This window comes from Canis aureus, chromosome 8 (genome assembly GCF_053574225.1).
Source record: "Canis aureus isolate CA01 chromosome 8, VMU_Caureus_v.1.0, whole genome shotgun sequence".
NCBI classification, from domain to species: Eukaryota; Metazoa; Chordata; class Mammalia; order Carnivora; family Canidae; genus Canis; species Canis aureus.
In genome coordinates this window covers 71318731-71332852 of record NC_135618.1, presented here as the reverse complement: position 1 = coordinate 71332852, position 14122 = coordinate 71318731, and the positions used below count along the sequence as shown (strand labels likewise).

The following is a 14122-nucleotide window of genomic DNA, read 5'->3' as shown; positions in this document are numbered from 1 at the left end:
AAGTAATTTTCAGGGACCTCGAGACCTAACAGTGATATTTCTAAAGTTGAGAAACTGAGACGTTACTCATTGGAGAGACTATTCAGCCTCTGAGGCCTTCTTTCTTTATTTTTTATTTGTGTAAATAATGAATTTGGATACTTTCTTTATCCAAAACTCCAAAAATATGAGCACTCAAAGGGTTTGTGTATATCGGACCCCCACCCCATGAGTGTTTGAGGATTAAACAGTTTTACCTCATTATTCAGTTGTCACAAAGTTTGAGGTAGAATGTTACATTAGAAAGTTCCACTGTCTGCCTTCCATTTTATTTTGTGTCTCTAGGTGTTTGGGATATGTGCAAATGATTTTAGAGGGATGTCCTTATCTAATCCCAAGGAAGTTTCAGAGATTGTTGTGTAGCTGTTCCCTCCAGTTGTTGATACTTCAGTTTTATTTTCTACTCTGTATTATGAATGCTAATGTCTGTGTTTGTCAGTTTCTCTTTTTTTATGACACTGAAGTTTTACAGTATATGTGTTATTCACAGTTCTTAAGGTTCGAGGTTGATAAATATTTTGGCTAGGTGTTGGGTGATCTGTCTTCTAACACTTGTATTCTTCTAGAATGAGGTTATTGGAATACCAGTGATGTGTTACAGCTGTTAGTTTTATACCTTAAACATTATGTACCAGGAACTGCTGGTGTTAGGCTCTGGTTTATTTTTTAGAGTGTGTGCCTTAGTTCAGGTTTTAATTACTAGGATGTAATGTTACTGCAAGTATGTCGATAAGAATCGTAGGTGGGCTAAAGAATTAATGTTATGATGTATTCTGCATGTTTTCAGGGGAAAATTGATAGATTTTCTATAGAAATATGATAGGCAAAAAAATATAGGCAAATTCTAGTATGAAAAATATTTTCTCATCATGTGACCTTGTCTTTTATTTTGTGGGGAAAAAAATGTATTAGGGCAAGAACTTTTTAGCTTTGTGTTCCTAATTTCCTTGATAAGATTCTATTCCTCCATCTTAGAAGGGAGCTCTCTTTTCTCTTAGCCAAGATACATATGCTTTGAATTCCATTCCCTCTTAGTTTCTCAAGAGCTAGGTAAATTTTTATTATTCTACTATATGGTATTTTGTTGTTGTTGTTGTTTTGTTGTTGTTGTTGTTAAGTAGGCTCCATGCCCAGTATGGAGCCCAGTGCAGGGTATGAACTCACAACTGAGATCAAGGCTGAGCTCATAGCAAGAGTCAGATGCTTAACTGACTGAACCAACCAGGTGTCTCTCTACTGTACAGTGTTTTATTTATTTTTATTTTATTTTATTTAAATTCAACTTGCCAACATATAATATCCAGTGCTCATCACGTGCCATCCTTGATTATACAGTGTTTTAAACTTTCTAATGGTTCTTTGCAGCTTATAAACAAAGCCCTGTTTTCCAAAAACAAAAACAGATCTTCCCTTGATCCTATTTTCTATTTTTGTCTTATTCAAGGTAGGAATCTTGAGAATGTTCTATTAGTTTATTCTTTATGATGTTACAGTGTAACATCTGCCTCTTTACTCCTGAAACTATTCCTAATAAGCTTATCGGTGATCCCCCTAATTGCAGAATTCATGGATTTCTTCTTTGTGTTTTACTTTTCTATTCCATTTAACATTGTTGGTCACTCTCATATCTTTGAGCTTATTTGATACTATAGTCACCCTATCTTTCCCAACTACTTTTCTGGGGGGGAGGGGTTGTTTAATAGTTCCTCTACCTAATGTGGGACTTGAACTCATGACCCCGAGATCAAGAGTTGCATGCTCTTCCGACTGAGCCAGCTGGGCACCCCTACCTTTCTGGGGTTTTTTTTACCTCTTTTTTTCATCTGCTATTCATTAAATTATTTTTCATAGGATTTTGTTCTGCCCCCTTTTTGTTTTTCTATACAAGTGTATTGTTACATTTCATTCCTGCCCAGTTTAAATTCTTAATCTGTATAAAGGCTGATGGTTTCCAGACTCATATCAGCTTAACTCCTTAATTCTAGACCCTGTCTTTACGTGTATGTCCCAAGCAGTTCAAATTTAACACCTGTAAGACTGAATTGATCATCTTATGTTATCTTCCCAAGACAGTCAGCAAAAATACTGCTGTTCTTTCAACATTCTCTTACTCAGTTAATGACCCCCTCATTTTCTCAGTCCCTAAGGCAGAAAACTTGGAAACTGATCGCATTTCTACATCTAGTTGGTTACCAAGTCTATCTTCTAAATGCTTCTTGACTCTTTCAGCATCTATTCCAGATACATTAATTCAGATGTTTAGTGCTGTATTTTGTGATTCCCAATCTTTAGTTTCACCTGCCCCTTTCATTCCTTTTCTAACTGCTGTATTACTTTTTCTCTTAATTTTTTCATACTAGTGATGTTTCACAGTGTATATGTCTAGTTAGTTAGATGGAAAAATCCTTTGTTTCTCTTAGTACCCATGAGACACATTCCAGTCTCTTTAAATGATATTCAGTGTTGGGGCACCTGGCTGGCTCTGTCAGTAGAGCATGTGACTTTTGCTCTTAGGGTTGTGACTTCAAGCCCCACATTGGACATGGAGCCTACTTTAAAAAAAAAAAAATGGTATGCAGTGTTATTTATAATTTGGCCCCTACTTACTTCTACAGTCTGAAGTTTTTACTGTAGTCTAGATCATAGTCACTCATCTCCTTGCTTATAGTCTTTAAACAAATCTTACTCCTCCTAGGCCCTTTCCTTTGCCTATCTTCCAGTCCAAGTTAGACATTGCTTCTCTTTCTTCTCATAGTATTTTTCTGTGCTAATCTCTGTTACAGTAGTTTATCACATTGTATTGTGATTTTTGTGGGCGCATAGACTTTATCTGCTTGAGGGAAGGACTTTATAATTCATCTTTGTGCCCCATCACTCAGTACCTAGTGCAGGATAGGTGTTTAGTAAGATTCATAATGAATGAATGGATAAAGACTTGTTTTTTCACTAATTTTCTATTGATTTGACTAGATGACAGAGCACGTAGATCTCCACGAAAACTCCCTACTTCATTAAAAAAAGGAGAAAGGAAATGGGCTCCACCAAAATTTCTGCCTCACAAATATGATGTGAAATTACAAAATGAAGATAAGGTTAGTTGGTACTTTATATTAAACCTTTTACATGTAGTAAATGTTATTTCAGAAAATATAGGGCTTGTTTTCTTGGAGAAAATGTGCTAAAGAAAAATGTGAATGAATGTGTTTCTACAAAAAATTCTGAGCAGTTTTCTAGTTTTTGTAATTATGACCTATATAATTATGACCTTAAGTTAAATTGTATTTTTTCCCCCTAGGAGATAGCATGTTTTTTCTTTTAATATGAATTATTAGGGTATAGGAATAATTTACATTTGAGCTTCAAACTCAGTTTGAAAAATAAGAATCGATTCCCAGCAATTATACAGTTTCCCCAGGAAATAGCTCTTCCCTGTTAAAAATAAAGCAATTTGTAATACACTTAAACTCAGAAACTGAGTCAGTACTAATCAGTGCTTTTACAAGGAATCTGTGAAGCTACTAATCTAAAATAGTAAATACCTTTAAAATAGTGCTTTGTTATACTGATTTTAAGGTTTATATTGTTTTAATACATCCAGAGTCATGATATATATTTTTTCTTTAAAGATTTATTTATTTATTTTAGAAAGAGAGAGAGAGTGGGGTTGGGGGGGTAGGGGAGACAGAGGGAGAGGGAGAGAGAGGCCCAAGCCAACTCTATGCTGAGTACAGAGCCCAACATGGAGTTCAATCTCATGACCTTGAAATCACAACCTGAGCTGAAACCAACAGTCAGACGCTCAATCCACTGTGCCACCCAGGTGCCCCCAGATTCATGATATATCCTAAAATAAATGGGCAAGAATTTTTTTCTTAGTGGTGTATATAAAACAATGTGTTTTTCATTAATAGCATCTTAAGAGTCCATGAAATATGGCATATTATTTTCAGGTACTCTGTACCTGTATGTGTAAAATCTTATAATTAGAAAGAAGCAGAGTGGGCAGTTGGGTTGGAAGTCGGTTACACATTTGTCTTCCTGTTGAACTGTTTTATAGCAGAAACAGCTAAGGCCTAAGAAATCGAAGAGTTCTTTCAAAGTTCATGATTTAGTTTAAATGAGAGTGGGAAGGATTATAACCGAGATCTTTTGCTTCTTCGTAGTTTTGGGTTTTTTCCCCACCTCAGAATGTTGACAAGTCTTACTTGACCCCTTTTTTTTAAAGATTTTATTTTTAATCTCTATTACCTAATATGGGGCTTGAACTTCCAACCCCAAGATCAAGCAACCCCAAGAGTTGCTCCTCCAACTGAGTCAGCCGGGCGCCCCCAGCATTTTGACTCACTTGTTTTTTTTTTTAATTTTATTTAATTTTATTTTTTTAAAATTTTATTTTATTTATTTATGATAGGCACACAGTGAGAGAGAGAGAGAGGCAGAGACATAGGCAGAGGGAGAAGCAGGCTCCATGCACCGGGAGCCCGACGTGGGATTCGATCCCGGGTCTCCAGGATCGCGCCCTGGGCCGAAGGCGGGCGCCAAACCGCTGCGCCACCCAGGGATCCCTTTGTTTTTATAGTTGATCTGAAGACATGGCTGGATTGTTAGGGTTTGTTTATATTTGAAAATTCGATGTTAAATATAGTTTTTCATTAATTTTTTTACTTAACCTTCAGCAAGATAACTAGGTAAAATATTATTACTAGAAAGTCTCAGCCACTTCCCTGATTATTACTTGTATTCCTTTTTTTTTCTTTAAGATTTTATTTATTTTAGAGTGAGAAAATGTGCGTGGGAGCAGGGAGATGGGCAGAGGGGGCAATAGAGGGACAAGCAGACTCTGCTGAGCTCAGAGTCTGATTTGGGACTAGATCTGATGACCCGGAGATCATGAGGTGAGTGGAAACCAAGAATCCAATGCTTAACTAACTGAGCCACTCAGGTGCCCCTCACTTCTATTTTTATCGATGAGTATAAATTGTTTTGTTCACATGTAGTAAATACAGGAAGATCGGATACAGGTAAGAAAAAAGATACCTCTTATTCCATACTCAGAGATGATAATTGGTAAATATAGATGTGGTTAATGCTGGTTAGCTTTTTTTTTTTTAAGGTTTAATTTTTTAATTATTTATTTATTTTAGAGAGGGGGAGAATGTGGGCATGTTGTGGGGAGGGGCAGAGAGAGAACCTCAAGCTGACTCCCTACTGAGCACAGGGCCTGCCTTGCTGAAACCCAGAGTTGGATGCTTAACCAACTGAGCCAGCCAGGTGCCCCCTGGAGATTAGCTTTTAAGTGACTTTTAAAAATAGAGGTATACTAGGGACACCTCGGTGGCTCAGTGGTTGACTACCTGCCTTTGGCTCAGAGCGTGATCCTGGTTCCAAGATTAAGTCCCACATCGGGCTCCCTGCAGGGAGTCTGCTTCCCGCTCTGCCTGTGTCTCTGCCTCTCTCCCTGTGTCTCTCATGAATGAATAAATAAAATATTTAAAATAAAGGAGTATTTTATATATACTGTTTTTAAACTTGCTTTTTTTCATTTACTATATGATGAAGATCTGTGATGTCATTAAATTTTTTTCTGAAACAGTATTTTCAGGTTGTAGGGTGTCTGATAGTCACCAGGGGGAGTTTATTAAAAATGTAGATTCCCACACTCTACTGCCAGAGGCACTTCTGATTCAGTAAGTTTGGAGCCTAATCATCTACATTTTAATAGCACTTTTAGATGATTCTAATAAATTTGTCCTGATTGAGAAACACTTTTCCCCTTGCTAAATATATTGTAGATAATATATTACATATAATTATATGTTTGTGTATATTATATATGTATAATGGTTGTATCCATTATATGGATGTATTTTAATTTAAAACAATGATTCCCTTAGTGATACACCTTATGTAGTCCCCCCCCTTTTTTTCCTTTTATAAGCAGTTGTTAATTATCCATTTACTTCCAAATTCGTATTAGAGGAATTGCTGGTTCAATGGGTATGCACATTTTTAGGACTCATACATACTGATAAATTGCCTAGGGATGTGTTTAATTTAATATTCTGTCTCTGAAAATTATTCTTTTTGTTTCATCTAGTTTATAGCCATATTTCATAGAGGGAATTACGATTTTTCTGGAGAGAACATAAATCTTTGTTTTCACTGGTTAATTGCTTTATACCCCAGTGGTAAGTTATTTATATTTGTTAACCTAGATCATCAGTAATGTGCCAGCAGACAGCTTGATTCGTACAGAACGCCCACCAAATAAAGAGATACTTCGATACTTTATACGGCATAACGCATTACGGGCTGGTACTGGTGAAAATGCACCATGGGTGGTAGAAGATGAATTGGTGAAGAAATATTCCCTGCCTAGCAAGTTCAGTGACTTTTTGCTTGATCCATACAAGGTAAGGTCACTATTAATTTTTAAACAGAAATAACACTGTTAGATGAGTTTGTTTTCTCTGTTGGTGGCTCCAATTAGATTTTGAACTCTCAAATCAGAAAATGGATTCAGAAATTTTCACATCTCTTTGTTTTATGTAGATGATGTGGGATTGGTATTGAATATCTCTCCTAGTTTGATTTATTTTTTACTATGGTTGCATAATTAAAAAATATATATGTAGGGCAGCCCTGGTGGCTCAGCGGTTTAGCGCTGCCTTCGGCCCAGGGTGTGATCCTGGAGACCCAGGATCGAGTCCCGCGTTGGGCTCCCTGCAGGGAGCCTGCTTCTCCCTCTGCCTGTGTCTCTGCCTCTCTCTCTCTCTCTCTCCTCTCTGTGCTTCTCATAAATAAATAAAATCTTAAAAAAAAAAATATGTATATGTATGCATATATATGCATGTATGCATATATACATATCTATATGCGTATTATATGTGTGCGTATGTATATATATATGGTTTTTTGCCTCAGATTCTTCTTGGAATGAGGTATGGTATAAATAGAAAAAAGTATTTCTTAGATTGATTTCTAAGAATGAAAACTGAATTTGTTTCTTTTAAAAAAGATTTTATTTTTACTGAAGAGAGTGAGCGAGCACGAGCTGGGGGAGGGCAAGAGGGAGAAGGAGAAGCAGACTCCCCGCTGAGCAGGGAGCCTATTGTTGATCCCAGGACTCTTAGATCATGACCCAAGCTGAAGGGAGGTACCTAACTGACTGAGCCACCCAGGCACCCTGAAAACTGAATTTGTATACAGATAAGATGATCAAACACCCCAGTATCCTTACAAAAGACTTGAAATGAGTATTACTTGTATGACAGATTAGTAGAAAATCTAGTATTTCCCTCTTGAGAATGTGTTGGGGTTTTTTTGGTTAATCAGCTCATTTGATCTTCAAAACATTTCTTATAAAGTAGTGTTGTGTTGGGGGTGTGTGTATATATAATCTTATTTTCCAGATGCAGGAGCTGAGGCTAGTCTAATTAGAACCAACAGAAAGTAAAATAAAAGCCAAGACAATTGCCTCAGATTTCTTACTGTCTTTTTCATCTCACGGTTTGTCCAATAAGATTTTTTTAATGTTGATTTTATTTGTGTCTTTGTAGCAAGTTGACGGATTTTGCATACCGATAGCTCATCTTGGTCTTAGGACCAGAATGGGACAGTGACAGCAGAGCTGCTGATCCATTAAAACTAAGTCAGAGTTCCATGATTGTTTTGTTTTTAAGATTTTATTTATTTATTCATGAGAGACACAGAAAGAAAGGCAGAGACCTAGGCAGAGGGAGAAACAGGCTCCCTGTGGAGATGTGGGGCTCAATCACAGGACCCCAGGATCACAGCCTGAGCCAAAGGCAGATGTTCGCTCAACCACTGAGCCATCCAGGTGCCCTCATGATTGTTTTTCCAACCCTTTTTGTTTTGAAAAACTAAGCACATCTGGAGTCATACAATTAAATTAGTTCTATTATTTTAGGTTCATTTTGCTGACAAAAGTAATAAGAAATAATTTTACTTCTCTAACTAGTTTTATCACTTGTTTTCCTATTCTAGACCAGCATGATCAAGTTCTGTTCCTATGCTCTTTACATTTCTATTATTTGCATAAAAATAAACATTTAGAAATTAATTTGCTTTTTCTAGATTTAGGAGTAAAGTTTCTTTGGAACTATGGTAAACCTAAACTTTTTTATTTATTGAGGGGAAATTTTAAATCTTTGTCATTTCATTGTTAAAGAGTTTCGGAGCTGTGATAACAGCTTTCAGTGGATATAAGATTGTTCTCATTACTGTATGAAAATCCTATACAGAATCATCTCTGAATGAGTTTTAGACTCTTGGATCATTTGAGTCCTTAAATATTTTCCTCTCTTTTTAAATCTTCCACCTTTTATGTATTTTTGTTTAGTGATTCGAGTATATGAATAACATGAAAGAAAGACAAAGTTAAAAAAAAGAGGCTAAATAAGTATTATTTATGGGTAAAAGATCTTTGTTATTTATGGGTAAACGGCTTATTAAAACAAAAAAGCTGATACACATTTTTTGTAGGAGCCAGAGACTAGAATTCTAGGAACTTGGATCCCAAGAAGCAGTTTCTGAAGAAATCCTCTACTCTGAAATTTTCTAATGAGGGCTTAAGATACTAACTTAATGGGATTTGGCTATAATCAAGATAGAGACTAGGAAGTATAAGCTTGTTTGGATTAAAGTGGTATAAGAAGACTGTGTTTTTGCTTAAACTTCTGTAAAATACCAGTCTACACAATATTTCTTATTCTCCAATACTGTTTGACATTGTTTTGTCTCCTGAGTTTTGTATAGGAGTTGTGTTTTTCCTGTTTGTAGTTTTCTTAAAGAACTTAGAGTAGCTCAGGACCTAATATAATATAGTAAAGACACAGATAAGAAGACCATAAAACAATGTTCTGGATTCTTTCCTTAGCTAAAGGAAATTTTAAGTAGTGTGTTGAGGATTCAAGTTGATCACATATTATCTGCCTATCCCAAAGGCAAAACGTTTAAAAATTTTTTCTCTTTGATTTTCATAGAATTTCACGTTCTACTAGGCTGCCAAATGCAGCTACTGTGGAGAGAGAGGAGACCTGGAGAGGAAGCAAGTTCTGAGCAGTAGTTTAAGGAAAGGACTGATGGGGAGCTTAGGTGGGAGAGTGGAAAGTTATTTAGAGATTTGGAAGTTGGAGTGTTATCTGAGTAGGACCTGATAGGATGAGAGTGTGTTTGTTGTCCTATAAACTCTAGAACAGGGATCCCTGGGTGGCGCAGCGGTTTGGCGCCTGCCTTTGGCCCAGGGCGCGATCCTGGAGACCCAGGATCGAATCCCACATCGGGCTCCCGGTGCATGGAGCCTGCTTCTCCATCTGCCTGTGTCTCTGCCTCTCTCTCTCTCTCTCTCTCTCTGTGTGACTATCATAAATAAATAAAAATTAAAAAAGAAAAACCTCTAGAACATAAATTACTTGAATATATAAGAACTATCTTACTCATTTTATATTCTGTGATATTTAGCATAGATGTAATAGGTATGTGGCTAGTGAATTCATCTCTATAAGAAGTACCATTTATTGAGAAAAATGCAACTGCCAATTGAGTTTAGAGATAATGACTTGGGAGAATGATTTTTTTTTTTTTTTTGAGAATGATTTACAAGGAATTTGATAATGGTCATCTAAGATGGAATCTGCCATTTTGGCCCCATTGCCTTTGGTATAATACATTGCAGCTCTAGTGTTTTGTTACTCAGTCCACAATGTTTGAACTCTTATTTCAGGGTAATATATCCTAGTAGGGTAGCTTTTGGATAGAGATGTAACAACTAAATAACTATTTTAGACTTTTGGAATCCTGGCATAATTTGGACTGACTTAAATAGGGTTTTTAATAAATTTTATTTATTTATTCTGAAATAATTTCATACAGAAAATTACTATGAAGAATTTTTTCTGTACACCTTCAAGTGAATTCCTCAGATGTTAACATTTACCACATTTGTTTTATTATTTTCTTTCTTACACAAATTTTCTTTTGAGTCATTGAGAATACCCTTGAATATGTGCTTCCTAAAGACAAGAATATGTCTGTCTTTCTTTCTTTCTTTCTTTCTTTTTTTCTTTTTTCTTCTTTCTTTTCTTTTCTTTTCTTTTCTTTTCTTTTCTTTTCTTTTCTTTTCTTTTCTTTTCTTTTCCTTCCTTCCTTCCTTCCTTCCTTCCTTCCTTCCTTCCTTCCTTCCTTTCTTTCTTTCTTTCTTTCTTTCTTTCTTTCTTTCTTTCTTTCTTTCTTTCTTTCTTTCTCCCTTTCTTTTTTTCTTTCTTTTCTTTTTCTAAAAGATTTTGTTTATTAACTTATTGGAGAGAGAGTGAGCATGAGCAAGAGGAGGAATAGAAGGAGAGAGAGAATCCCAAGCAGACTCCAGGCTGAGCGTGGAGCCTGTCTCATGACATTGAGATCATGACCTGAGTCTAACCCAAGAGTCAGATGCTTAACTGACTGAGCCATTCAGGTGCTAAAGACAGCGGTATTTTCTAACATAGCTATTGTACAGTTGGTGAAGTCAGAAGATTAGCTTTGAAGCAATACTATTATCTGCGGTCCTTACACAAATTTTGAAAATTGTTCCAATACTGTCCTCTTAGCCAAAAAGATATGTATATATTTTTAAAAATATTTATTTATTCATGAGAGACAGAGAGAGGCAGAGACATAGGCATAGGGAGAAGCAGGCTCCCTGCAGGGAGCCCAATGCGGGACTCCATCCTGGATCCTGGGATCACGCCCTGAGCCGAAGGCAGGTGCCCAGCCACTGAGCACCCAGGCATCCTTTAGTTTGTTTGTTTGTTTTTTTAAGATTTATTTATTCATGAGAGACACAGAGAGAGGCACAGGTAAAGGGAGAAGCAGGCTCCATGCAGGGAGCTCGATGTGGGACTCAATCCCAGATCCCGGGATCACGCCCTGAGCCAAAGGCAGACGCTCAAACCATTGAGCCACCCAGGTGTCCCCCTTGGTTTGGTTTTAATAGGATCCAGTGCAGTTATGTTTCCTTGTCTTGTGACTTGTTAGGAAACTGAGGTCTCTTGTGATCTGGAGCCATCTTTCCCTTTTGTTTTTCAAGAACCTTGATGTTTAAGAATACAAGCTGATCGTTTTTGTGTGATGCTTCTCAATTTGTGGCTGTTTCCACATGATTATTTTCAGGCTGTGGATTTTGGGTAGAAGTACCACAGAATTGTTGTGTTCTTAGTGAAGCATATCAGAAGGCATGTGATGTAATTTTGTCTCATTACTAATGATGTTAATTATTACATATCTTGAAAGATGTTTATCTCTTCTAATTAATGTTTTAAATAAGTGTTCATGGTTTTAAATTATTTCTTTAAATTTGCCTCTTGAATTTTATTTATGAGCTAGAGACTAGAGCAGAAGCACTTAAAAAATAAATTGTTAACTTTAAAAACACTTAAAACCATTTTATGGTAACGTATTTTGTATATTTGCTGATAAAGATATCTGGAGATTGAGGCAAGCTCACTGTGAATGTTGCCTTAAAACTCCTACCATGGCTCCTTAGGTGAAGGAGAAGAGTGAAGAATCAGAATATAGATTGCTAAAGTTTTCCAATTCATGGTTTTTGCTGCTTACTGTTAAGTTAAATTTAGCATCTGAATGAGCCACTATAAATAAAGTTTCTTCATTTTTATCTTATTAGATTTTCTTATTTGTGTTGGTGGTTTGTTTGAGGTGACAGGGAACCAGGTATGGAATTGTATACACCATTTTTCAGGTTGCTGAGTCATTCGTAAATACTTCATTCCTGTTTAGCATTTAGGGAAGGGCCTTTGCCTAAAGCTACATACAATACTGCTATTTCAATGTCCATTCTTTTTTCCCTCCCTGTACACTACTTAAGTAGATAATCCCCCATTATGCTGAATGGGGGATAGGGGAAACCCTTAGCACATAAGTGGTTTTATACTTTTTCAGATCCCCCTGAGCAGCCATGCTGGCTCCCATTTGGCTGTGACTGCCCAGCATGCCCTATGCTGAGATGATCCAGTTACTGAAGGACTGCTCAAGCAGGGAGCTGGCCTGTTGGGAGGGGGTTGGGTGAGTTAATTTTTTTCATTTTTAAGAAAAAAAAATTACATGGTATGGTTTGGCAAGAAAACCACACGCCTTGTAAACAAAAATGGGGTGGTTGGACCCTCAAATGGCTAAGCCATCCCAGCCTTTTCTTCTCACATCATTGCTGGAAAATATAATGCTGCTAAGTAGAAGAAAATTAAAGAACCTTATGATAATTTGAGTGACTTTTTAAATAGAAAAAGAATCAGTAAATTAAGAAGTGGCCTAATTATAATAGCCTCTGTTAAAAGACTCTATTAACATAGTCTCATACTACTACTTTTTAGTGATAAATTTCATTTTGAAATGACTTTAAAGATAGCCGGTTATCCTCAGCATTAGAAGTATCAGTAGCTGGTTACCCTCAGCATTAGAACTATCAACCTTGTGTGGTCTATACTCTGAAGATTTTCCAAGGCTAGTTGAAGAAGATGGTTAACTTTTGGAAGGCACTTACTGTATGTCTTTGATTCCTGCCAGGGTAGTTTTGGGCCTTTTTCTGTGATTTGTAGGGTGGTCTCTGAAACACTGTTCTCTTTGGAGTATTGCTACCATTACTGTCCATCAGGAGAGCTCATGTAAGTCATCTTTGCTTACCCATTTTAGCATTTTGAAATGTAATTCTGGGGAAACAGAACTAGGAAATTCTGCTTCTAGGGAAAGTATCCCCCTGAGTTACGGTTAGATACTGTTTATATTCCGTCAACTATGAAACTTTTTGTTAGCAGATATTGAGGACGATAATTGGGGAACAAAAATAGCTAGCTGGAGGACAGTAGTCTGTAATTGCCTGTAGTCCTTAAGAGGCAGATTGGCCTTTGAATTTTAGAGGCTTGGCCAGGAGAAAGATGTTAGGTATGGCCTACTTGTTTGTTGCAGACCATATTTCTCCTCCTCGTGCTGCCTTGGTTCTATAAGTCTGTCTGTTGGATGATTATATCTGTACTGTTTAAATTTTATTTGGCATTGCTGTACTGCTTATTAAATTTTACCATATCTGTTTGGTTATGCCCGTCAAGAGTGTAGGTGTTCCTCCGTATCCTCTCTGGGATTTCTTTCACTGTAGCACTTCCCTTGCCTTTTTCAAAGGGCTCACTGTTTTATATTCGATGGTCTGTAGCTGCTTCCTTGCTTGCAGGTCCTCTCATACTGGCCTGTCTTACCCGCTGCCTCCCATCTTCTGTGTAATTCAGCCTTCTCACCCAGAAACCTCAAGTTAGGTTCGTCTCCAAGTGCCCTCTGTGCTTAGTTGCTTTTGGTAACAAAAACCACATATTCCAGAGGTTATCTAGTCTCCCTCCTACTCACTTGAATTTTTGTAAAAATGGCTCTGCTTTTTCATTGCTTGGTTAGTATTTCATTTAGCCTGTAGTTTAGGTATTTTCTTTGTAATTACATTCTTAAAAATTTCAAAATCAGCACTTGGGTTGTTTTGTGGTTTTTTTTTTTTAAATACACACTTAAACAGAAACAGTGGTATTATGACAAGTTGACTAGGTTCTAGCCTATTAACTAATTCTCTCTGAGGGGATCAAGGTGGAGGATTGAGGGGGCAGGAGATAACGTGTCCAGAGGAGAGTGAAGTGAATGGACTAAGGGACAATATGTCATTACTGGATGGCATTCAGGACACCTTTGAGGTAACTGGTTCTGTTTTTAAAGTAAGACCACACATTGTCTTTGCATCTTTTATTCCAGTCATGGGTAAGCTAAACATGTGCAGGCCAAAAGTAGCTTGGTATGATAGAGCAGGAAAGGCATTGGGACTGTAGATTTCTGCGAGATTGATTCTATCAACAGACTGGAATTTAATGTGAGTAAAAGGGACAAGAGAGTGTGGGGGAAAGTGTGATAGAATTAATGGACTTAAGGCCCTGATGGGATTGGAGGATTGCAGAGTTGGGCTACTAGAGGGAATGAATTTGAAGGATATGAGGGGATGCTGAAAGAAGAGATGTAGGGGCATCTCGGTGGCTCTGTGGTTGAG

The 14122-nt window shown here is 37.0% G+C and overlaps 1 protein-coding gene across 1 annotated transcript in view; it reads left to right on the top strand.

The window, feature by feature from the left end:
- BAZ1B (bromodomain adjacent to zinc finger domain 1B) overlaps nt 1-14122 on the top strand; it is a 68002-nt gene that overhangs the window by 19738 nt on the left and 34142 nt on the right. Inside the window, exons 5-6 of the mRNA XM_077908202.1 lie at nt 3010-3131; nt 6255-6452. Coding sequence (XP_077764328.1) covers nt 3010-3131; nt 6255-6452 — 320 coding nt within the window. The remainder of the gene's footprint in view (nt 1-3009; nt 3132-6254; nt 6453-14122) is intronic.